At 31.6% G+C, this 25,713-nt stretch overlaps 1 protein-coding gene across 3 annotated transcripts in view; it reads left to right on the forward strand.

Annotated features, from left to right (window-relative positions):
• The window catches only part of LOC126734893 (hemicentin-1), a 393,008-nt gene that overhangs the window by 263,237 nt on the left and 104,058 nt on the right, over positions 1-25,713 (forward strand). For all 3 annotated transcript variants that reach the window (XM_050438722.1, XM_050438723.1, XM_050438725.1), the window contains one exon: positions 12,451-12,602. In XM_050438722.1, coding sequence (XP_050294679.1) covers positions 12,451-12,602 — 152 coding nt within the window. The remainder of the gene's footprint in view (positions 1-12,450; positions 12,603-25,713) is intronic.

The following is a 25,713-nucleotide window of genomic DNA, read 5'->3' on the forward strand; positions in this document are numbered from 1 at the left end:
TATTTACTTATCAATAAGAGACGAATTATTTTGTTCCTTACAGGCACACCTAGAATAAGAATTTTATTATATTTTCTTTTTATGAATGGATTTTAATAATTATATTAAAACCTATTAAAAATTTTATTAAAGTAGTCCATAAATCAATAATTTCTAAATTTTGACCAGTAGAACCCAAGATTCTTCTTCTTCCTCAAATACAATGGACTCGCGTCGTATTTCGACGGCCGCCCAATATTGTTGTTTATGGACCTACAGTTTAACGTGGGTTCCGAACCACAATGTTTTACTTTTTAAAAGACAAACAACACAAACAATCATGCCCATGCCGGGATTCGAACCCGAGACCACACGATTGCACGGTCCTACCGGGGTTGGCTAGAACCCAAGATATTGAACTGACAATAAGAGATAAATATGTTTGTTCCTTACAGGTATTCCTGGAATACGAATTTGACTATTTTTACTTTTTGTGAATGGATTTTAGTGATTTCTTCAAAAATCATCAAAACAGTCTTTGGACTAGTGTACTATTTAAATATTTTTAAATTTTGTGAACTAGAATCCAAGATATTCACTTATCAATATGAGACAAATTATTTTATTCCTTACAGGCACTCGTGGAATAAGAATTCCAATGTCTTGACTTTTGTTAAAAAGACTAAAAAAATCTTTAGAGTAATCCATAAATCAACAACTTCTGAGTTATGACTACTAGAACCCAAGATATTCACTTGTCAATAAGAGACAAGTTATTTTGTTCCTTACAGGCACTCTTGGAATAAGATTTCCATGATCCTGACTTTTTGTAAATAGATTTTGAATTGTTTGTTCAAAAAATACGAAAAAAGTCTTTAGAGTAGGTCAGTAAAAAAATCATTTTTAAATTTTGACTACTAGATTTCAAGATATTTATTTATCAATAGGAGGAAAATTATTTTGTTCCTTACAGGCACTCTTAGATTGAGAGTTCCATTATTTTCACTTTTTGTTAAGGGATCATGTCTTTAAAAAATCATAAAACAGTTTTTAGAGTAGTCGATAAACAATTAATTTCAAAATGTTGACTACTAGAACTCCAGATATTTACTTGCCAATAAGAAAAAAATTATTTTATTCCTTACAGACACTCCTGGAATAAGAATTTCAATATCTTGACTTTTAGAAGATGGATTTTAGTTACTTTTTCAACAAGGACTAAAAAAGTCTTTAGAGTAGTCCGTACGTCAATAAATTTCAAATTCTGATTTCTAAAACCCAATATATTTACTTGGTAATTATACACAAAACCTTTTGTTCCATACAAGCATTGCTGGAACAAGAACTTCATTATCTATGCTTTTTTAGACCTGATTTTAGCAATTTTTTCCAAAGAGACTAAAAATATCTTCAGGGTAGTCCATAAATCAATAATTTTTAAATTTCGACAACTAGAACTCAAGTTATTCACTTATTAATAAGAGACAAATTATTTTGTTCCTCACAGGCACTCCTGGAATAAGAATTTCAATATCTTGACTTTTTGTAAATAGATTTTGAATTGTTTGTTCAAAAAATACGAAAAAAGTCTTTAGAGTAGTTCAGTAAAAAAATCATTTTTAAATTTTGACTACTAGACCTCAAGATATTCATTTATAAATAAGAGGAAAATTATTTTGTTCCTTACAGGCACTCTTAGAATAAGAGTTCCATTACTTTCACTTTTTGTTAAGAAATCATGTCTTTAAAAAAGAATAAAACAGTTTTTAGAGTAGTCGATAGATAATTAATTTCAAAATGTTAACTGCTAGAACTCCAGATATTCACTTGCCAATAAGAAAAAAATTATTTTGTTCTTTACAGACACTCCTGGAATAAGAATTTTAATATCTTGACATTTAGTAAATGGATTTTAGTTACTTTTTCAACAACGACTAAAACAGTCTTTAGAGTAGCCCATAAATCAATAAATTTCAAATTCTGATCTCTAAAACCCAATTAATTTACTTGGAAATTATACACAAAACCTTTTGTTCCATACAAGCACTGTTAGGACAAGAACTCCAATATCTTCACTTTTTTAGACCTCATTTTAGCAATTTTTTCCAAAAAGACTAAAAATGTCTTTAGGGTAGTCCATAAATCAATAATTGTTAAATTTCGACTACTAGAACTCAAATTATTCACATATTAATAAGAGGCAAATTATTTTGTTCCTTACAGGCACTCTTGAAATAAGAACTCCTTTATCTTCACTTTTTTTACATGGATTTTAGTCATTTATTCAAAAAAGACTAAAAAGGTCTTCGTAGTAGTTCACAAATTCATAATTTTAAAATTTTGACCAGTAGAACCCAAGATATTGAACTGACAATAAGAGATAAATTTGTTTGTTCCTTACAGGTATTCCTGGGATACGAATTCGACTATTTTTACTTTTTGTGAATGGATTTTAGTGATTTCTTCAAAAAACATTAAAACAGTCTTTGCATTAGTGTACTATTTGTTATCAATCGCTCTATTGATGGCATTATGCCGACTCAAGGATTAAGCTGACTGAACCAAAAATGAAGAACCGTGGGACGGGAGAGAAACGCGGGCACTTAAGACTCGGTGGGCTCTGACAATACATTTATTACGGTCAACATTAGATGTTGTTATGTTTGTTTTAATATTATTCATTTAATTTAACTCTTTGTTCGTTTCGTTTAAGGACCATTAAAGTTTAGAGTAAAGAGTGTGGTTGTTATTTCTAACATATTTAAACATTTTAACATTTTGTCAACTAGAATCCAAGATATTCACTTATCAATATGAGACAAATTATTTTGTTCCTTACACGTACTCTTGGAATAAGATTTCCATGATTCTGACTTTTTGTAAATGGATTTTAATTGTTTGTTCAAGAAATACGAAAAAAGGCTCCAAAGTAGCTTATAAACAAATAACTTTTCAATTTTGACTACTAGATTCCAAGATATTCATTTATAAATAAGAGGAAAATTATTTTGTTCCTTACAGGCACTCTTAGATTAATAGTTCCATTATTTTCACTCTTTGTTAAGGGATCATGTCTTTAAAAAAGAATAAAACAGTTTTTAGAGTAGTCGATGAATAATTAATTTCAAAATGTTGACTACTAGAACTCCAGATATTGACTTGCCAATAAGAAAAAAATTATTTTGCTCCTTACAGGTACTTCTCTAATAAAAATTCCATTACTTTCACTTTTTGTAAATGGATTTTAGTAATTTTATTATCAAAAACTCAAAAAGTCTTCAGGCTAGTCCAATATATAATAATTTCAAAATATCGGCTACCAAAACTTAAGATATTTACTTATCAATAAGAGGCAAATTATTTTGTTCCTTAACGGAACTCCTGGAATAAAAGTATCAATATTTTCACTTTTTGTAAACGAATTGTAGTTATTCCTTCAAAAATTACTAAAAAAGTCTTCAGATTACTCCAATATTTAATTATTTCAAAATTTCAGCTACTAGAACTTTGGATATTCACTTGCCATTAAGAAGCAAAGTCTTTTGTTCCTTACGAGCGCTCCTGAAACAAGAATTTCAATATCTTAACTTTTAATTAACCGATTTTGGTAATTTTTTCAAAAAAAGACTAAAAAACTCAGAGTAGTTTATGAATCAATAATTTTAAAATTCTAGCTACTAAAATAACATAGATATAAAACACATACTCTCGTCGGTCCATCTGGTAGAGCAGGCAGGTCATTGATTTGCTTGTAAACCGCTTCTAAAACTGCATTAATTAGTAAACTTTTTATTGTCTGCAGAGTATAGTGACTCATAATTCAAAAGCTTCAATTCTTTTTCGATCTGTTTTCTTTATTGCCTATATTTCAGCCAAGTAAATAGAAATTGGGAAAACCAAGGAAATGGCCAGCATTACTTTCAATGATCATGAGTTATCAATAGTTATACAAACTTCTTCACTCCCTACAAAAGTGGCCAGTTCACAGAGTTGTAACTACAACTAAGCTATTTGATAAGTTGGAAAAAAGGCAATTATTGTGCAACTGCATTAGTTAATATTTTTGGTCATCACTTGATAAGTGTACGCTAGGTTAAGTCAATTTATTCGGACCTCTCCAACGTATTTGATAAAATGTGTGTGTTTTTCATTCAAGCATTGTTGGTCTTACAGATGATCTAAAATTACACTGAAGGGTCATGAATTTACAATAAGACTGAACTCAATAGTTCTACGGTCCCATACACATACTTTCTTTTGATATTACTGCAGATTGTATCACAATTTTTATATAAACTGCAAACTAGCGCACATTGATGAGATATATAGTGTAAAAAATATGCCGAATAAGGATCACGTCTCGGATCACGTGCATATAGCCTGGCTTGGTACCGTCGTCATCGAATATCGATCTTAGCATAATTTCGGAAAAGGAAATACACGCGGGCATTGAAGGGAAGGACAGATTGGCTTTGACTATTAAAAGCTTAAGTCGATCCCGGTGACTTTTATATTTTGTTTGCTTTTGTTCATTTTATTTTTAAATCTTAAATTGTAATTAAAATAGTTATTCTTTTTTTAAAGTAGTGTTTTATTTTTCTATATTTCTGACATCAGAAGTGGGATATGGGATTATATAGTTTTTCGAATATATTTTGAAAAACATATACATTTCCTTTTACATACTAAACTAAAGTAGCTAATTATGTATGTAATAAATCAAGTGTATTTTAAACGATGCAAAATATCAATACAAAAATGATTTGTTTCCGATTGCCGGGTTATTTATCCGGACGATTTAATTGGGATTCTCTTAGCCGGTGGAAGGTGGAACTTCGTGAGCCTCGTGCAAGCTCATACAATTATTTCATTGTCGGTCGAACGGATCGACGGGCGGCGTGTATCCGGACGATCTAGATATCGATTTAGATATTGATTCGGAATAATTTGATATTCGGATTGAACGGACGATTAATCCGGAGTCTTCGCATCACTACTAGAAGGTACTCCTCATCTGGAACATCTTCGAGTGCTTTGGCTGAAAGCATCTCGAAAATGGGTGAGACCGTAGTGGCTGGAATTGACAGGTTGTTGGTACCAAGATTTTATCAGTTGAAGAGGAACCGCTGGATGTGACAGCTATCCGAGCGGAAATGTTAAGACTCGCCGAGAATCATCAGGCTGAGCAAAAACGCCGATTTGACTTCAAGAGGATTCCTGGACATCAGTATGTGGAGGGTGATTTAGTGCTGTTGCGACTAACAGCGTCTCCAAATGCTGGGACCAGCAGGAAACTCTTGCCCAAGTGGCGAGGACCTTACAGGATCAGCAAAGTCCTGGAGCATGATCGGTATGAAGTGACCGACATACCTGGAGCTGTACGATCACGCATTCTGTATAAGGGCGTGGCAGGGTTGGCAAATATGAAACCCTGGATAAGATTCGGTATTGAATCTTAGAGTAGGTATTGGCGCGGTTGCAGAGCTCTGTGGGGGGCCATCTGCACGTGTAATTATTGTAATTCCTGGTACTTTTGGCTCCCCGGTTCAGGTGGGCCAAAGGCAGGTGGTTAAAATTCCTGGTTACTTTTGGTCTTCCCTGGTGCGCCTTTAACATACTAGCGCTAGTATTCTTTTGTTATTATTAGATTTAAGTACCTAACGTTTTAATATTTGGTATTGGCCTTTGTTTTACCTCATTTATTTTTTTTTTAAATACTTAACCTTGTGTATGCATACACCGTGTTACCTAAATTTAATGTTTTCTTAGGTATTAGGTTTCACGGGATGTTCGACTCCATGACTGCTAAGCTGTTGATTTTCTCAGTTTGTTTTTATAAAATTTTGTTTTCTTTAATGCCTGTTTTATTTTAATGCTTATACGTATTTCTTTTCCTTGGCAAAAGGTTTGTTCTCACAGCAGTAAGAAACAAGTTTTCGACAAATAAACATGCGCAATAGAGAAAAACGCGTTCGCACAGAATCTTCTGATCGGTTTCAAATCAAAAGTTTGATGTTCTTACACATATTTCTGATTGTCATCTGATAGTCAGACTTGTTTTCGGATTGATTTCAAGCGAAGTGTCAGAATTCGTGTAGCCAGTCAACACCGATCTTCGGAATATGAACATTACCTCTAAATTGTTGTTTGTATTTTGTCGTTTTGTATAGTCCCTGATATTCGTTTTGAAAAATTTTATTTTAAATTGTTGGATTAGTCTAAAAATACACATTAAGGAAATGAGTGATTTTGACTCGTCGGAAGAATCTGATCAGAATTTTGTTTATTCCGACACGGACTTTTAAAGAAGATTTACTTGAAGAACGGATAAGGCCCAAAAATCAAAACTATTTTGATGAAACTGTGACCCAATTTAATAGAATAGAATTTCTCAACTATTTTAGAGTAAGCCCTGAAGTAGCAAATACTCACACAATCTTAAACTGTAATAATAATATACAGCTATTTTAAGGTTGTACTGTACATTTTTTTTTGTTTATGTTTTATTTTATTGCCCTTTTCCCACTGGCATAAAAAAGTGAGGTTATTTTTCTTCTCCACTCAACCCGTATTTGATGTTCGCACAGACGGTTTCAAATCGATTAGAAGTTGTAATATTTTACGCATGCGCATCAAGAATGGTTTGAAAACAGTTTCAAACTTGTAAGAAATTTGCAGTGAGAACAAATCTAAAGTCGACTTGGATCGAAATGAATTTTAGGCTATAGTCAGGAAAGGCCCTGTAAGAAATATGCCGAATAAGGATCACGTCTCGGATCACGTGCATATAGCCTGGCTTGGTACCGTCGTCATCGTGGTCCAGGTCAATGGCATATTATGAAAGGAAATATCGATCTCAGCATAATTTCGGAAAAGGATATACACACGGGCATTGAAGGGAAGGACAGATTGGCTTTGACTATTGAAAGCTTAAGTCGATCCCGGTGACTTTTATATTTTGTTTGCTTTTGTTTATTTTATTTTTAAATCTTAATCTTTTTTTTTTAAAGTTGGGTTTTATTTTTCTATATTTCTGACAATAGAGTTATGAGTACGGTTTTAATTTTCAAAAAATTGTTCTGTAGTTATCGAGGTCGGTTACACTTTATCTCGTCTTTTATTTTACTTTTAATGAGATTTCTCTTAGGATTAAAAAAACTAAATAAAATAAAAATTCCTTTAGTGTGGATATTAACACATTCTCGAGCCGTTCAAAAACCGTTTGAATTTCACGGGAAATTCAATAAAAAGCAATTCGACGGGAGGCTTAAAATATGCAACAGTGGTGCGCTTTTTTCGCCCTTTTTTTATGGAAATTTTTGTTCGTTAGCGAAATGGTTGAAAAGACCGGATTTAGTGCCGAGTGCCGTGTTTTCCTTGCGGATGAAAAGCCCCCCCGAATGGATTAGGATGCACTTGGAAATTGACTGTTTTGTTTTGCATACAATTGACTAAAAATGAGTGAAATTTAAATAGAAATAACCGTCACCTACATTACGAAAACGCTGGGTTATAAGCGGTTCCGAGTAGAACTAAAGTGCCTTTAAGATGTCCGTTTATAGCATTATTAAAGCTATCCATATATATAAAATTCGTACTAAAATCATATTTAAGTTAAAATGGCATGTAAATTAAACAAGAAAATATTTACACATGTTCTTACAGGAGGAACAGGTATCCAAAAATCACACGGAGTACACAGTCTCATATAGCCCTTAGTCCCTTAGCAACGCCTTATAGCACTTTCAGCTCCCATCTAGTATTTTTGCAAATTACTTCTCTTCATTTTTACTTGCAATAACTTTGAAGTAAATAATTAAAATCGTCGTCTTAACTGCATAAAGTTCACTACACACTTATAACGATCTATGCAATTTAATAGAAATAAATTTGGAATAACTAACAAAACACGACAAAAGTATTCACATACGTTTAGGGTTAAGATAGAAATTCTGCTGCTTATATACGGAACAGAAATGTATTTATCCGATAAGAAATTGAAGTTTTCCGATAGGACCCATAGAAGCCCTGATATCGACCTCCAAAGTTTAGGATTTTTAATTTTTCGGGTATCGAATTTTTCCAGAAAAAATATTTTTATTCGAATTGGAACATCATGAAAACATCGGGTTATAACAGGATTCGAGCAAAACTAAGCTAATGAGAGCACTTCGAAAAAAGTCATATTTCGACTTCGTATTTTAAGCACATAAATGGCTCAATATAACAAGCAGTTATATTTTGTAACGATCTTTCTAATAACATAAATAACCAGGATTCGCATATTTGTCAATTTGCAGATGACACCACAATCATAGTCCGCAACCAGACATAAATCGATGCAGTTGCAAGCTGCAACGAGGTTTCTATGAACTTCTCAAACTGGTGCAAGCAAAATGGTTTGCTATTAAACGCCGAGAAGTCTGTTATTATGCACTTTAAAAATAACCGTTCAACTATTAAAAACCCCCAAAGTGCCCTCGTAAAAATAATCAATAAAAAATTAAAACTTCACTAAATTTCTAGGTTTACATATAGATAGTAGGCTAACTCGTGCTTTGTTGTAAGTAACCTAAAGCCGGGCGCAAAGCACTCGTATACTTGACGAATATGCAAATAATTGAAAATTTGGCAAGTATACGAGTAAGCAGGTAATTATAATTCACACGACTTGGTAATTGAAGAAATATCAGAGCCAAAGTTACTCGTCAATTTTCAGTTAAAAGTACAAAACAAGCGGGCTTAATTCGTCTGCAGTCATCATGGAAAGTGATACTGACAAAGTTGTTGCTTGTGCTGCGTATGTGATAATAAGTGGTGCTTATTTAAAATTACAACAAAAAATGAAACAAAAAAATAAGAGGCGATGGTGGATGGTGTCTTTAAATAAAAGTAGAAACAAATACAAAAATAACATACTTCTTTATACTTTAAAATAATGAAACTCTACTGTGTGTTTTTTTAGATACAACGCTTCTGACATGTTGCAAGATTTAATCCGCGAACCTTCTGGACAGTTTGAAAATTTTTGTAGGATGTCCGCAGATGACTTTTTTTTTAATAAAATTGGTCCACTGATAGTAAAAAAAGATACGAATATGAGGAAATCAATCCCCGTCCAAGAAAGATTTGCTGTTGCTCTTAGGTTTCTAGGTTCTGGAGAAAGTTTCAAAAGCCTTTCCTATCTCTTCAAGTTCTCAGCACAAACAGTTTCAACGTGCGTATTTGACGTATGTAATGCTTTGATAGCTGTTCTACAGGATATACTAATTGTAATAAATAATCGTAATAATTATAAACTATTTTTTTACAAAAACAACTATATGAATATTTAAATTTTTAATGTCAAACGACAGAGAAAATCTTCAATTTACATCAAATAAGTAAGATTATTAGGGTTCTCGTTATCATACTGAGTCTGATAAGATTGTGTCGGAGCTGGTAACAACCCTGTTGATTGTGTGTTACACTGTTTGGTTTCTGTATGTATTCCTCCTAATGGAGATGGCTGAGGATCATAAGACATTGCCGGTGAAGTTGGTTGTATGAATGAAGTTGACTGTAAACCAGAATTCGGTCTAGTCATTGACATAAGCATTTGATCCTGAAGTGGCTGAGAATAGGTGGTTGGTGATTGTGAAGTATAACTTAGAGAGGATGATTATGGAGGGGATATCATGTAATGTGACTGTTGACGACACTGGTTAAACTTGGCCCGAAATTAAATATTGTCAATATCATTCATGATAGTGACGCGTGTAAATTCATCGAAGCCTTTCAACTTCTCAGCTACTAATTGTCCAAACAGCAGACACTGATTTGATTTTGACTTCTTAGCATTACTGACGTTTTTCATAATTTTTTATGCCTCATCCATACGTTGCTCTACTATATCCAAGGGCCTCTTCTTTGAATGTTTGCCTTTAAATGGTTCCTTGAAGGTTTCCTTCTGCAAACGCTCCTTCTCTTCAAAAAAAAATGGGGCATTTTCTTGAGTTTCTGAATGAACTTGACTTTGTTTATTAGAAGATTCAGTTTCCTCATAATCATTCGTTGAGTTTTCTCCATCTTCAGTAGTAATAACAATCGCCTCTATTTCCTGAAAAAAAATATATATTTAAAATTGATATGTTTTTTTTTAAGTTTTACTATTAATGTAATTTTTTTCAGATGCTTAAAACATCACAAGAAGGGAAAGCAATAGCTCTCCAGTTTAATAAAAAATTGAACTTTCCCCACAGCTTGGGTGCCTTGGATGGGAAACATATAGTTATCCAGTCTCCTATGAATAGTGAATCTGAATTTTATAATTATAAACACAATTTTAGTATAGTTTTAATGGCCTTAGTAGATGCTAATTACTGCTTTACATTTGCTGACATCGGGTGCCAAGGACGAATTAGTGACAGCGGTGTTTTCAGAAATACGATTTTATTTAAGAAATTAGACGCAGAAAACCTAATTCTCAATTCCCTGATTCCTAAAGATGAGCCACTGCCTATGACAGATATACCCATTCCATATGTATTTGTTGCATATGATGCGTTTGCATTAGGACCTCATTTAATGAAACCATTTGCAGGAATTTATGAAAAAGGCACCAAAGAAAGAATTTTCAATTATCGTTTGTCGCGAGCTAGGCGAATAATTGAAAACGTTTTTGGGATAATGGCAACGATATTTAGAGTTTTTAGAAAACCAATGCAACTCGAACCCGAAAAAGCTTCAAAAATAGTTTTGACTTATGATTTGTTACATACATTTTTAAGAAGAAGCAAATCCTCCACACACGTATATACTCGACCAGGAACTTTTGATACGGAAAAAAATGGACATACTGTTCCAGGATCACGGAGGCAAGACCAAAGGCTGGATTCATCTTTTTTGTCACTTAAAAAAATACCAAGAAAAGCTGACCGCCAAGCGCAAGACATACGAAATTCATTTTAAGTGTTGGAATAATACCGTGGCAATACAATTACTCATAAATATAAATAAAAAAATCTACTTACCTCTGTGTTTTCTGTAATCCTAGGCTTATAAGTTCCATGTAAAAAACTTTCCATTTTTTCATAGGCGAACCATACTGGCTTAAAAACTTGAGAAGCTCCACTACCCGCTCCTGAAGTAGCTCTTAATTTACTGAATAAGAGCCGAAACGTGGCCATTAGTGAATCTTTCTTTTTTTTTCAAACTTTTACTGAACGCTCAATACTAATTTTTTCCTCAATTCTTTTACATGCGTCCTGTACTTCGTTGCGATTTTTATGTTGTGGGTGTTTGGAAGACCATATAACTGGTTTTTCCTCGTAAAGATCAAGAAATTCCATTATTACTTAGTTTGGCTACTCCATTACTGAAATCGTATCCGCAAAAAGACTAAATAGTAAATAATACCAAAACTAACGTAGCCACTTGTCGAAGCGTGTGAGTGCTTAACTAGTCCGGACTCGTCAAATAAGCAATTAATCGCGTTTCTTTTGACTCATAGTATTTTTACCGATAGGCAGTGGGAAAAACACGAGTGCCGAATAATTGTCCACGTAAACTACTCACACGACTTGGCAAGTATTCGCAAGTGACAAATAATTGCCAAATACGCGAGTTGTTTGAGCCCGGCTTAACACGTTTAGTAAGCACGGCTGTTGTTCGACTCTTTATTCATGCCCACGTTCAAAGTCGACTTTCTTATGGTATCATCAACTGGGGGGGGGGGGGGGTTCTTCTGAGCTGGAGCGTTTACTTGTCCTACAAAAACGCGTGATCAGAACGCTAGATGGAGCTGGGTTTTTAGACCATGCTGCACATCTGTTTAAAAAACACCTGTATAATGACAGTATATTCGTTATACATCTATAAACTTTTGGTTTTTGCAAAAATATCCAGTCATTACTTTACAAGGAACGCGGAATTTAATATGTGTATGCCTACAAGATATCACCAAGATCTTAACATTTTGCACCATAATACGGGTCTATTTGAAAAGAGTGCGAATTTCGTAGCACACTTTCACTGCATAAAAACAATTGAGGGTATAAACCAGTTCAAATCAAAAATAAGGAACTCCTTTTAGATAACCCTTTATACTGTCATAATGACTATTACTGTTTGAACCTAAAAAATGGAAAATCTGTGCAAGTTTACTCCCTAGTCTATAGTGTTTTAGCCTTTAAGTCTTCTTTTGTAAGTTCGTTTTAATAATTATTGTTAGTATATGTATGTCTCTATTTAACTTTTAATTATTAATGACTTTAGTGTATACATTTAGGTAAGGTTTGAAATTGACGCATGTTATGTTCATTGTTAAACCTTGTAATAAAGAATTTTAAATAAATAAATAAATAAGCCTTTAATATAATAATTTAATAACCGTTATAATTATTATGGTATTTAACTAAAATTAATAATCTCATTAAGTATTGATTTAAAAGCGTAAGTTATACTTAAAAATAATATTATCGTTATTTCCAGTGAAGCCCCAGACGGTGAACATTCTCACAAAAGAGAAACACGTGTCGGCCGAGAAAAGATACGAGGTGGAATGTCGAACATCTGGATCCAAACCTGCTGCGGTCATTACGTGGTGGAAGGGAAGCAGACCGGTTAAGAGATTGGCAAAGAATGTGAGTGCTTTAAATGTTTAATTTTTTTTTTATAACTGTTCATTTAATTAAAAGGCGACAAAAGGTGCCTACTGTGTGTGTGTGATAGGGGTGATAACGTATTCGGCTTTGGAGCATTTATTTAGCAATTTGGGGAAATTGAATATTTTACTCTCGTAAAACCGACTGATTAATTTATACATTTTGAGCTGTTCCGAAAAAGCGGCTCGTTTAACAATTACCGGAGGAGTTTGTTCATGTGTGGACATATCGTGACGCTCAAATTGAATACAAATTTGTACGGTGGTGGTGACACCTAATTAGTCCCTAATTTGGTTTTAAGTTTCTATTTTATGTTTTTCATTTAAATACTCAAATAGCGGCCGACAAAAGACTATTCCGCCCGCGTTTTTCCGTTTCTTTCTTTAACATCGTCTTTTCTCCCAATCCTTTTAGAGCGAAACGTTTATCTTCCTGAAAAGAAGTCGTTAAATAATCAAAACGCTCTCAGTCGCAGATTTGCTTAATTGCCAGCCACTGGCACAACCTTTTTTTTTCTTCTATTTTTCTTGTAGTTGAAATAATAACGTTTTTATAAATGACCGCGCTATATACTGCGAAATTTAACAATTTAAAAGTCGGCTTTTGGTTGGAGGAGTTGTTTTAGTATCCGGGAAATTTTTTTTTATTGTTTTATTTACGTAAAAAGTGTGTAAAATTAAACGTCGCCATTAAACCTCAAGGTGAGTGTACAGACTTTCAGAGAAAATGTCCATATAAATTCCGGGGTTTTCAGCCCCATTCTTTGAAAAAATTGCGAGGCACACAATTGCCAAAATTTTCATTTAAAGAGGCAAAAATCCCATTTTATAAAAATATCTAAATAGTTTTCCTAATTTTTCCCTAAAACTAGTAGAAATATGGATTTTTTTAGCATTGGAATCCAAATCAAAAATAGAACAAATCATATAGAATAACATTTAGTCTTAAACTTGAAAATAAAGCAGTTATATAGAATTTGAAAAATTTTAAAAAAAAATCCGCATTTTTTCGAAAACTATGGGGAATATGGACAATCTTTTTTTTAGAATTTGAATCTCTATAAAAAGTAGAACAAATTATAATGAATATTATTTAGTTGTAAATCTCAAAATAAAGAACTTATGGGGGATTTTTAAAAATCTTTAAGTCCAAAATTTGAAAAAAAAATTTTTTCACAAATTTTATATTTTTTATAAATTGATTAATCGCTCATTAGCATCAGAAAAGTCTTATAAAATTTTTGTTTTAAATGTACCAGTAAAAAGTTATACAACTAATTTGTCTAAAAAGGTCTACTTCATAAAATTCAAAGGGGTTACTCAAGAAAATGTTCATAATTTCGGTTTTAATTTTTTTTTTAATTATTGGCGGGAGTAGAAAATTATTGTAATAAAAGTTATTTAAAATGTCAATGCGCATTAGATGCAATAGAAAAATAATTTTTAAGTATAATTAATTTTTATAAAATAAAGGAAAAACCTCTTAGGATTTTTTTGGTATTTTCTTGAAAACTATTGGAAATATGGATTATTTTTTTTTAGCATTTGAATCTCTATGAAAATTAGAACAAATAATGAAGCCTAATATTTAGTCGTTAATCTAAAAAAAAAGTTATGGAGGATTTTTGATAATTTTTAGGTGAAAAATTTGGAAAAAAATTTTTATAAATCGTATTTTTTTTTTAATAAATTAATTAATTATTGAAAAGGCTTTAAAAAACCTGTAAAAAAAATTTTTGAGAAATATATTTTTAAAAAGTTGCTTCCGCAAAAGATCGTAAGAGGTACCATAAAAAAATTTTCATAATTTTGTTTTTTATTTTTTTTCGGGAAAACTCTTGAATCGGCAAAAAAATTGTTAAAACAAAAAATGTTTGGAATTTTAATGCGCATCAAATGCAACAAAAAAATAATTTTTATGTCCAATAATTTTTCAGAAAATTGGGAAAAACCTCTCAAAAGTTTTTCCTTTTTTTCTTAAAAACTTGACAAACAGTGAGGCAAATTGTCATATTGCTGTGTCTAGAATCATTTAAATTTCCTTAAATTAAAATCTGAAGAAGGTTATTTTTGGTAACATTACTACAGATGATTCCGATTCAAATTTAAATAGCCCTTATATTGATCTTTATATTCATCATGTATGTACCTGAAAAACTAAGACGGTCAATTTAAATAAAAATGATGGTACATCTATTTTAATATGTATTTCCGCGTACATTAAGCATACAATTCTTAACCTTTAATTACTCGCGCGGTATACTTTGTATACTATTGCATTTTATGGTATAAATTTGTTTTTGTTTTATTTTATTTACTCTATGAATTATAAATATACGTGTAATAGATAATTACCTAATTTAAGTGCATATTTTTGGCAAAAAATCAATGATTATGAACAGAAATAAAATTACACAAAAAGTAAATTCAAAAAATATATTCTAACAACACGAACACAAAAAGTTATCTATTCACTGCCGGATCCGCCTTCCTTACATTTATGGCATGTAATTACGTTATCACTGTGTTTTTTACACACTAATTGATGACTGCATGTATTTGTAGTAACTCTATTCTTTTTTCTGCCGCAGATGAAGCATCTTCCTCTGATTTTTCTGGGTGGCTCTTCCTCTGCGTCGTTTACTTGAGCTTTTCTATACCTAAATAGAAAATGTCTGATATCTATATATCAGACATTTCCATTCCATTTATCTATATATCAGATATCTATATATGTTCTTCTGCCAACAGAAAACGTATTGCACATTTTGTCCACTGTGTCCACACCCCCCTTTGTGATATTATAATCCAATATAATTTCAGGTTTGTTGGTATCTGGGTCAATGGAAGAATCGTCGTGCATATTAGAAATCAAAACAATGCATTTATTTTTTTTTTTGGACACTTGAAACTATGGTTACATCCTTTTGAAATCCGAAAATGGATGACCCAATCAATCTATTTTTATTTGGCAAAAACTCTATTGGCTGCTCCCGTTTTTTTTTTTTTTTTTTAAACATTTTCTCTTGTAACAGCTCCATTGCCAAAGGGTAACTTGAATACCAATTGTCACAAGTGAAATTCCGGTTACTTCCTTTCTGTTCTTCCAACAATCGGTGGACTATGACAGTTGGCGAGTTTAAATGATTGTATTGACCATCTGGTTGTTTTCCACAGTAGAGCTCTAATTTACTGACATAAAATGTTTTAGCATCACAAAGCACAAACACCTTCAACCCATATTTGGAAGATTTATTGGGTATGTGCTGGACAAAGCTGCACCTTCCTCTAAATGCAATCAACATTTCATCTATGGTCATAAATTCACCAAGAGAGCAGTTTTTTCCTGAATTATAAACAAATTTGTCCAAAATAAATCACACCGGGGCTAGCTTATCGGTTTTTTTTCTTTCGTTCCTTGTTCCTTTGTCATCAAATCTAATATTTGCAAACAAAAAAAGAAATCTTTGATAATTCATGCAAGCTCGAAATATTTTTGATCCGGTTCGGTCTTTCGTCCATAATTCCAAAAAATTGGTGTGATTTTGCTTCTTACATCCAGATAAAAACAATAACCCGATAAAAGCAAGCATTTCCGTTTTTGTAACATCCTTTGCGTCTCTTTCTCGATTAAAATTTGCCCGAACTTTTGAAATTTCCAAATTAGTATACTGAATGATATGTTCAATCATTTCATTATCAACAATTTTTGAGGAAGCACACATCTCATCAGTTATGTCACGGGCGCATTGCTTTGGCCCTGGTAGTATTTTTATTATATTTTTGCTTTTGGGTTTAGTAGATTTACACATAGGGTAACTTTTATACTAAATAGTTGTTTTATCCTTGCCAACATACTGACCTTCTCTATTGACCACTAACACGGAGAGAGGAACATCTTCGGAGCCTAAACTTTGATCATCTTCCACTTCATCTTGTTCTTCTTGCTCGCTTATTTCTTGTTCGGAGTTTGAATTGTGTTTATCTTCCTGTATATCTTCATTTTCATCAGATATGTCACCTTCCCCGCCAATTTCTTCTTCGGAATCCGTATCACATATAACCTGGGCCACAGCTTCTAATTCATTTTGGGTTAAGCTTTTCGGATTTTTTATCTTTATTTGATGCCTTTGATGGTACCTTCGTGGCACCAACAGAGGTAATCTTGTACTCCCACTTAGATTTTTACTTTCAAACTACATACATATCTTTCAACTTATTTAAATTTTTATTTAATCACACTCATAACAAATCCATTACTAATAATATTTACATATGCACACACTTTAAAATAAACGATTTTTTGTTTAAAAACTAAAAAATATATTATTTTAATGTACTTACATAATAGACAGTTTTCAAAGATGCATATGTTTTGACGCTTAACATAGACATAAGCGTTATCTTATCCGTTATTTGACAGCTCTCCAAAAAGTGTTTTCGAAATAGGTGACACGTTTACTGCTAACCTAACGATAGCAAGAATTTCTTTTTCATTGTTTTTTTTTTGGTTATTACTTCTTACATTTTCTAACCATTTTTTTGGATATTAAACAAACTATAGATATTTTATTTATATTTGGTCCACAATATTATATCTAAGTTAGTTAGGTAGCCTTATTTAAAAATTGGAAAGTACCTAGAGTTACAATATGATTGAAGATTTTGCAGGTCTAGAATTAGATCACAATTATTGTGTAAGATGTTTTATTTTGCTGGATCAACAAAGGAATTATTTGCTAGGATATCCATTAGAAGTATTTGGTTATCTTCATCATTAAATCTGACCTTACGTCTCTTGAATTTTGTCTTGACACTGGAATTTAGTTTTGGGTTCATCGTGATCATTGTTATGCAAAATAAAAAAAAATATATCTTTTTACTGTTTCCGACAAAAGGAGACTAAATAAACTTACATTATTAATTATTATTATTTGACAATAATGTGAACAACATTAATGCGCATGCGTTTCGCTATGTTTATGGCTATGCCTATAGTCCGTAAGATAGCGTTTATTATTCTTTGAAAGAAAATCTTAAACGGGAAAAAGTGCAGAAAGTTAAAATAGATCACGAAAATATATTTTGATCCGTGGTAGTATTAACTAAATTATTATTGATATAATTACATATATATGTATGAATTTTTCAATTTTTTTTAAAAGAAAAATTTTAAATTATTTTTCAATTCTAAAACACAGAATTTTTTCTTGAAATAATTATTTAAAATGATTCTTGAAAGAACGATGTTTTAGAGAAAAAGTGACAATCAATTTACTTTAAAATGTGCAAAAAAATGATTATCTTTCAATCAATTAATATATTGGCAATATTATTTTTTATTTAGATCTTTAGTCAAAATCTGATTTTCATGCTTAATATTATAATTGGAAAGTAGATAAAGCTTTTGTTCTTTTTTAATTTTTAGTCTTAAATTCATTTAAATTATATATTTTATATTTATCCCAATTTAGGCTAAACAAGACAACGGTAAGTGAGCACTTTACGCACGATATTAGTAGAAAAAATATTTTAAAATCACTTTATAAGACTAAGATTTTCCAACTTAATCCGCTGATTAGGTTTTACCAGATCCCCGTAAACCTTTAACTTGGCCAAGCTTAAAAACCAGACGGCTCTATACGGAGTTGAAAACAAGAAAAGCCCCGCAAAACGAAAGATTAAGATGTCACGAGGCGAGTTTAATTTATCCGGCAAAAGAGCCCTTTTAATTTCTTTAAAAACTCTCTCCGCCAGTCGTCGGGGTGTTTTTCTTATTAGTTTAAGTGATTATTTCAAGGGTCCCATTTAGTGATTAAAATTCTCGGCAATTATATATGTGGCCTTGATACTTTTTATTTTACTTAACGCGAGTGACTTGTTTAGGCCTCTAAACCTGAAAAGCTTTAATTAGAATTACTTACAATGATAAATTAATAAATGAGGCACATGGATAACGGTTGATACAAGGTATAGGAGATGTTATGTAATATTAAACAACCATTTTTGTAAAACTGATTTGAATTTTTTATTTACGGTGAAATAATAAATGCATTGACTGGAAGATATTGCTAGAAAGATTGAGTTACTAAAATGATGTTTTTTTGGTATAATTAGGCAAATTATGGGAAAAAAACACCATTTCTAGGCGATCCAAACTTCTTCCTACTTAGAAAATAAAAGGATGATATCGTATAAAGGTGGTTAAGTCAAATTCTCATTTATATATCGCTATCTCAGTCTAAAAATTAAAAGTGTATGGAAATGAAGTGATGTTTTTTGGGTTTATTTCGATAAATTAAAAGAGGAAAACACTATTTGCAGATGATCTAAATCTTACTAAGAAAATAAAACATACTATATAAAATAGGTGGAAAAATCGAATTCTAAAAATAAGAATTATAATCTGTATGTAGCAAAAAAAGCTACATAGATAAAATAGTACAAAAAAAAATTAATACATTATATGATAATCGTTAATTGTGCTTTCATTGCATTTCTAAAGAACAACAATCGGTGGTACAACGGTCAACAATTAAAATACCCCGAAAAGGAGTCAGTCCACGACCTCACTATGAAAACAAGTCGAATACTTTATTAAATTACAAAATTTACAATTAAAAAAAATTATTTACATAAAATACAATAAAAATAGGAAGAAAAAAAAAACATACGCCTTAAAATTTACTTAATACATGCGCTCTCAATAGCCTCTTAAATTGATTAACATTTGTACTTTGTCGAATTTACTTAGTCCTCTATATAAAACATGATTATGCGTTTGACTGGTACTACATCTATTAATCTAAATAAAATCATCAACCATGATGATGGACATCACGAAAAATTCTTAATTTATTACAGATATATTTAGGTAAAATGTCTCTTTGTAATTTGAATATGAATATATATAATAATGCACTTCTAATTTCTAGACTGAAATAGGAATATATGTATAAATTCTTATTTATTATTTATAAATTCTCACTCATATATCCCTATCTCAGTCCAGAAATTAAAAAAGCATAGAAATAAAATGAGTATTTTTTTTCTGCTTTTTCTTTTCTATTCTGGCGTTTTCTATGCCATTTCCAGTATTGCTAATAATAAAATAGAAGCCTTATTTATTTATAATTACACTTTTTAATTGTAAAAACCAGATATTGACACTGACTAAATAAAGGCCATTATTAAATAGTAATTTCGAAAAGGACCCGCCCTTTTTAACTTCGTTTTTAAATTTGCTCTACGGAACAGGCACTTTAAAAATTTACAAAACAAACGGTCGGTTTTACGAGGGCCATTAATAAAACATTCAATATCACCAAATTGCTAAATAAATGGCGCCGTCGTACCCGAATATAATATCGAACGCGATGAATATTTAATCCGCACCTCCCGTTCGAAAACATGCAATTTTTTTTGGTTTATTTTGTTCACGCACACACACTCTAAATGAACTTGCGCAAAGTTAATTTTTAAAACAAAAAAAAAATTATGCACTTTATTCAATTCACACGGAAAACATTACGCCAGATTCTGTCACGTTAAAGCGACAACGGGGGTGGGAAACTTCCTTTATGCGTCCGACGGTGAATGGGGGCTTGTAACGTACAAAAGAAGCCACTGGAACGGTGATTATTTCTCCCCTTTAGAAATTCCCGAAAGACGAAAAGACCCCCGCGCCGTTGACATTACGAAACTTTTGACAGATGATGCGGTATCGTAAATAAACATCGGGGGGTTACTCTTGGGTTGTAAACGTTCATTAGCTGACCATTTTATTTTCCGGAACACGGTTCGTTTTTCAGCCTTATTATCTGAAGTAAATAAATTGCGCCACTATGTTTATGAAGCAAATGTGATTGTGAAAAGTTCAAGTCATTTACTAATAACTTTATTACAGCCTGAAATAGAGTCGGCATCCTTTACCCATAACACATAAGTAATAAAAATTCCCCGGTTAAGAAAGCAGCGGCTCAAACAATTTTTTAATTTATATTTTTAATTTAATGGGTATTCCGGATTTTCCGACTTTTTATTTTTTTAGTTATTTTCTCAGAAAATTCCATCTTTTTGTCACTACATGTGAAAGTTCACCCAGTACAGTCTGATTATTCGTCTTTTTGTAACGGAATCCCAAATTCTTTAGAACTAGTAGAACTTTTGCCTTTAGAACTAGTTAAACTAATGTCGCAAAGTTCCTTGTCCTTTATTATTTGTAGTGCGGCAGCCATCGTCACATGTTATAAATAATGGTTCTAATTTCGCTCTTAATTGTTTGGGGTAGGTCCAGAGTTTTTGGGTGCCGACGGATTCTCATATTTGGTTTGTCCAGTTCTTCTTCGTCCATATTGCAAATTTCACGTAAAGTACTTCTTGAGATCTGGAATGCATCACATCTCCGCTTTTTTACTGCCAAATAAGATGTCAATGGCTCCATGTTATTTTTTTCTTGTTTAAAATAATTTTGTACTTTTAAAACTAAACGACGTTTATCCGAAAATAGAAACCGATAGTTAGCAATTTGTTTGTCTTCTTACGAATCCATCATTAAAAAATCACATATTTTTCAGCCCAAGAAAGATCTTGGGTTGCATCATTTATTTACTGCCGTAATTCAGCAATATTATTTATTGGTCTTGCATAAACCTTTTCTTTTATGCAACCCCAGTAAAAAAAATCGAGGGGATTTAGGTCTGGCGAACTGGGAGGCCATAAAATTGGACCAAGTCGGCCGATCCATCTGTTGGCGTATGTTTGGTTTAAATACCGACGAACTTCATGGGCATAATATGCCGAGCAACCATCATTTTGGAACCACATTATTCGGTGACTGGCCAAAGGAACATCTTCTAAAAGAATTGGTAGATTGTTTTGAGAAAAATCTAAATAAGCCTGCCAGTTCAAATTTTCTGGTAATTCGAATGGGCCAATTACACGTCCGTTCAAGATACCGGTCCACAAGTTTACTTTAAATCGGTACTGTGACCTTTCTTCTCGAATAGAGTGGGGATTTTCCAACGCATAAGTGTGCAAATTGTGCATGTTTATAAAGCCATCCTTTTTGAATGTACTCTCATCCGACCACAGTATATTATTTAAAAAATTCGGATCCTCTTGATTTTTTTGCAACATTCTGCGGCAAAATTGTAGGCGTGGTTCGTAGTCTCGAGACAGTAGGCTTTGCACTCGTTGAACATGATAAGGGTGATATTGAAATCGCCTAGTGATGTCGTTTACTACCGATTTCGGTATCCCTGTTCTTCTTTCGATTGCTCGTGCCGAAGTAGTCGGATCATTTTCAATTTCTTCTAAAACTTGATCAACATAATCAATACGAGGTCTTCCCTCTCGAACAGGAGCATGAGGCATTCTGCTTTCGGAATATGAGCGATGATTATTAATAAATACACGATAGTCAGGATATCGGGCCAAATTCGGATATCTTTCTTGATAAAGATTAGATGCTGCTAGAGCATTTCCTCTGCATTCACCATAAATGAGATGCATGTTTGCATATTCTTGGGCGGTATACGGCAAGGGTATAATAAATGATTAACCAATAAAACAAACAGCTCAAAGAACACTGTAAAAAAATATTTAGGTTATTTTAAAAAGTAGATTAAATGAGAAAAGTTTTTAAGGTATTAGCCGGGTTGCCGTACAATTTTTCGGTCCAGTATGAGCGGTCAAATGTCAAATTTAAAGTTTAAAAAATAAAAATAAGTAATACTTTATTTTAGAATAGATTTATTAAATAATTAAATTTTTTGGCCGTTTAGTTTATTGTTTGTCTTTGATCAGTAAAATGGCTATTCAGTGTTGCATAGCTAAAAAGAGATTCTAAAAAATATCTATTTTTAAGGCGTGACAATCGAAAATCTGATCAAAGAGTAGAATTTTGGTGACTTCCACTAAAGTGACAATATCTCGAAAACCATCGATTTTTTACTAAGGTCATTTTATGATTTTCTGTTTTTCATTTTATCACATATTTGAAGTGTAGTGATCGAGGGTAAAAATTAGCTATGTAAATCTCTTGTCAACTTTTTTAAATGCCGAAATTTTGTTCCTTGTGTATACAGAATCTTTATTTTTTAATAAATGGACCTTGACCATATACGATTTATAAATATACGAATAGTTTTAATTTAAAAACTGTATTTTTAAACCTGGATAATTGAAGTTGTCTAGAATTAAAAAAAAATGATTTTTTTTTAAATTTAATGGCTTAGTATCTTAAAGAAGAAAAGTATAGATACAAAAACTATAGATTTTTGATTATTTATTCTCTTAAAAATAATGTTGTTTTTCAGGCAATTATTTATAGCAAAAAAAGCGTTTTTTATTAACCATATTTCATGTATATATTTCATATACCTTTACCCCCCCACCCACCCCACATACCTTACCAGTAAGAAATTGTTTTCAAAAATTACTGTTTTCCAAAATAATATACATGAACAGCTGCTCACGCCATTATTATTTAATTTAATAACACAGTTTGTTTATTTAAATTCGATATAATTATATATAATATATGAGTCATTTATTCCTAATTTATGTAAATATTTATTAAAATTACCATGACCCACTAGAAATCTGAAGAAAGATGTTGTCAAATATCTTTGAAAGTTACATTTGGAAACCATACTATAACTGCTAAGGGACGCTTTTATTAAAGTATTTGTATTTGAAGTATTTGCTAAATATGCAAGATATTTTCTTTTCCAAGTTTCTAAAGACCTCTTTCGAATAATTGGAACTATATCACTAAAGTGTACTTTGGAAAGAATCCTATCTGTCTTAATTGCTTCCTTGGCCTCTTTATCTGCCAATTCATTTACTAGCTATCCTGTGTGTCCTTTTAACTAAATGAATGCTACCTTAGTATTATGTTTATCAAGATTACTGATTGTGATTACTGTCCATTTTTTAGTGATTGCAAAACTGATTTTGAATTAGAAAGTATTAAAAAGTTTCAAATTATATTAGCACCACTAATAAATTCCAGGGCCTTTAATATTGCTAATGTCTCTGCAGTAAAAATAGAAGCATAATCCTCACACTTGTATTTTCTTTTAATATTAATTTTCGGAATAATAAAGGCACAACCTGTACCATCAGCAGTTTTTGATCCATCTGTGTATATTTCTAAGTAATTTTGAAATTTACTCAAAGTATCCTTAAGAATAGTTTGACTGGCCTTATGACAGTTCGTAAATGTAGGAAATATTATTGTGGGGTCAAAAAAATTAACCCCAAAAGCTAATTCGTATATCAATAGTATATTTGGTTCATTAATGAATTGATGGAGGTATTTTGTTTCAGTATAAGCTTCAGCCAATGGAGGACTGTTTTTATTCAACCAATATTTATTAGTTAAATTAGACATACCCAGTTTGTGAATTTTAGCTATTAGTGGGTTATTCCGATATTGCACATTTTTAATCAAAAGTTGTTCTGCTAAAGTTTTTCGTCTTATCTCTAATGGTAGCTCATTAGTCTCTGCCAGTAATGCTTCAATCGGCGTGGATCTTAAGGCGCCTGTGACTAATCTTAGAGCTCTATATTGTATACGATCAACCTTTAGTAGTCTCGTTTTAGTAGCAGAACCATAAAAAATTGAGCCGTTATCTAGCAACGATCTAGTAAATGCTCGATAGAACATTAAAGATGTCTTAAGATCAGAGCCCCATTTTCGGGCAGTGACTGATTTTAAAATATTCAAGCTCTTTTTAGCCTTTTGTAAGATATAATTTATATCGGTTTTCCATGTCAATTTTTGGTCTAAATATACACCAAGGTATTTTAGTTCTTTTATCCATGGAAGGGTAGTATTACTTAAAATTATTTGATTATGAAAAACAATGTTTTTGCAGAAAATGTATATTCAATATTTAATTTAGTAAATTTTATAAAATTTTATATATAAATATTAAGTCCGAACCGCTCACTGATTTGTGTAATCTATTACAATATTTTTTGCAAGTCTGATTTGGTATCTGCTAACATGACGGTATCGTCTGCGTATTTTATATTAGTGATGCTGACGTAGATCACTGAAGTAATTAAAAAAATGAAATTGGTTGATAAAAAGGAATATTGTCTTCAACTTCCAAAAATTTGAAGAAATGAATATAAAAATAATTAAAATTCGAGATTGACTCAACTGCCTGGAAAAAGTAATCAATTATCATCAATAATTTACGATTTTTTATTAAATATTTATAAATATCAAAGACTTTTTCGCAAAAAGTAAGCTTTACAGCCTAACTGAAAAATTAAAGAAGTTTAACTGATCATAACAGATAAAGAAACAAGTATAAAACAATTTTTTTTAAATATTCTACTTGTTCAAGCAATTTATTTTGCCTCACTCACATTATGTAAATTATGCATGAAGAACGTAATTTCCAGAAAGAACAAAGTTAAAATTAAAACTCAGTGGTAATAAATTTTTGTACCGTCCTTTTCATGATATGGTGTCCATAAATTTGATTACAGCGACATCATAAAAATCATCATAATCTCCCTTAAAATTATACAATATTAAAAAAAAATTTAATGATAGCACTAGCAGCCAGAATAAAAAAGTCAGCAACGAAGAAAAGAAAAATGAGAGGAGGTTCTTTACGACATTTTAATGTAATTACGCCCTTCTTTTCGGTATTATCCGCTCGCTTCTGCCCGTTGTCAGTAAAGGCAAAATTTAATATACTTTTTTTTTTTTTTTTGTTTTTGTTGTAACATGATTTATTATTGTATTAGTCGGGAGAGTTTTTAGAGGGTTGTTTGGACGAATTAGCGGCTTGAATGGATGATGAAAGTGGCAGTGGTGAAGATTATCCTAAAGCTCTTCGAAAACATAATTTTTTTTTTGATTATGATTTATTAAACTTAACTTTAAAGTCATTAATTTTAATTTGCACAAGAAAAATTGGACGTAGTTATGCAGAAAACTTCCAACTCTCAAAAGTAGAGTTTTGAGTAAATCAATATTATTCATTTTTTAACAGTAATTTAATAGTATACATTACAGTATAATTCAAAAATTATTTTTTAAAAATTTTATTCGGCAAAATATC

Source organism: Anthonomus grandis, chromosome 4 (genome assembly GCF_022605725.1).
Source record: "Anthonomus grandis grandis chromosome 4, icAntGran1.3, whole genome shotgun sequence".
NCBI lineage: Eukaryota > Metazoa > Arthropoda > Insecta > Coleoptera > Curculionidae > Anthonomus > Anthonomus grandis.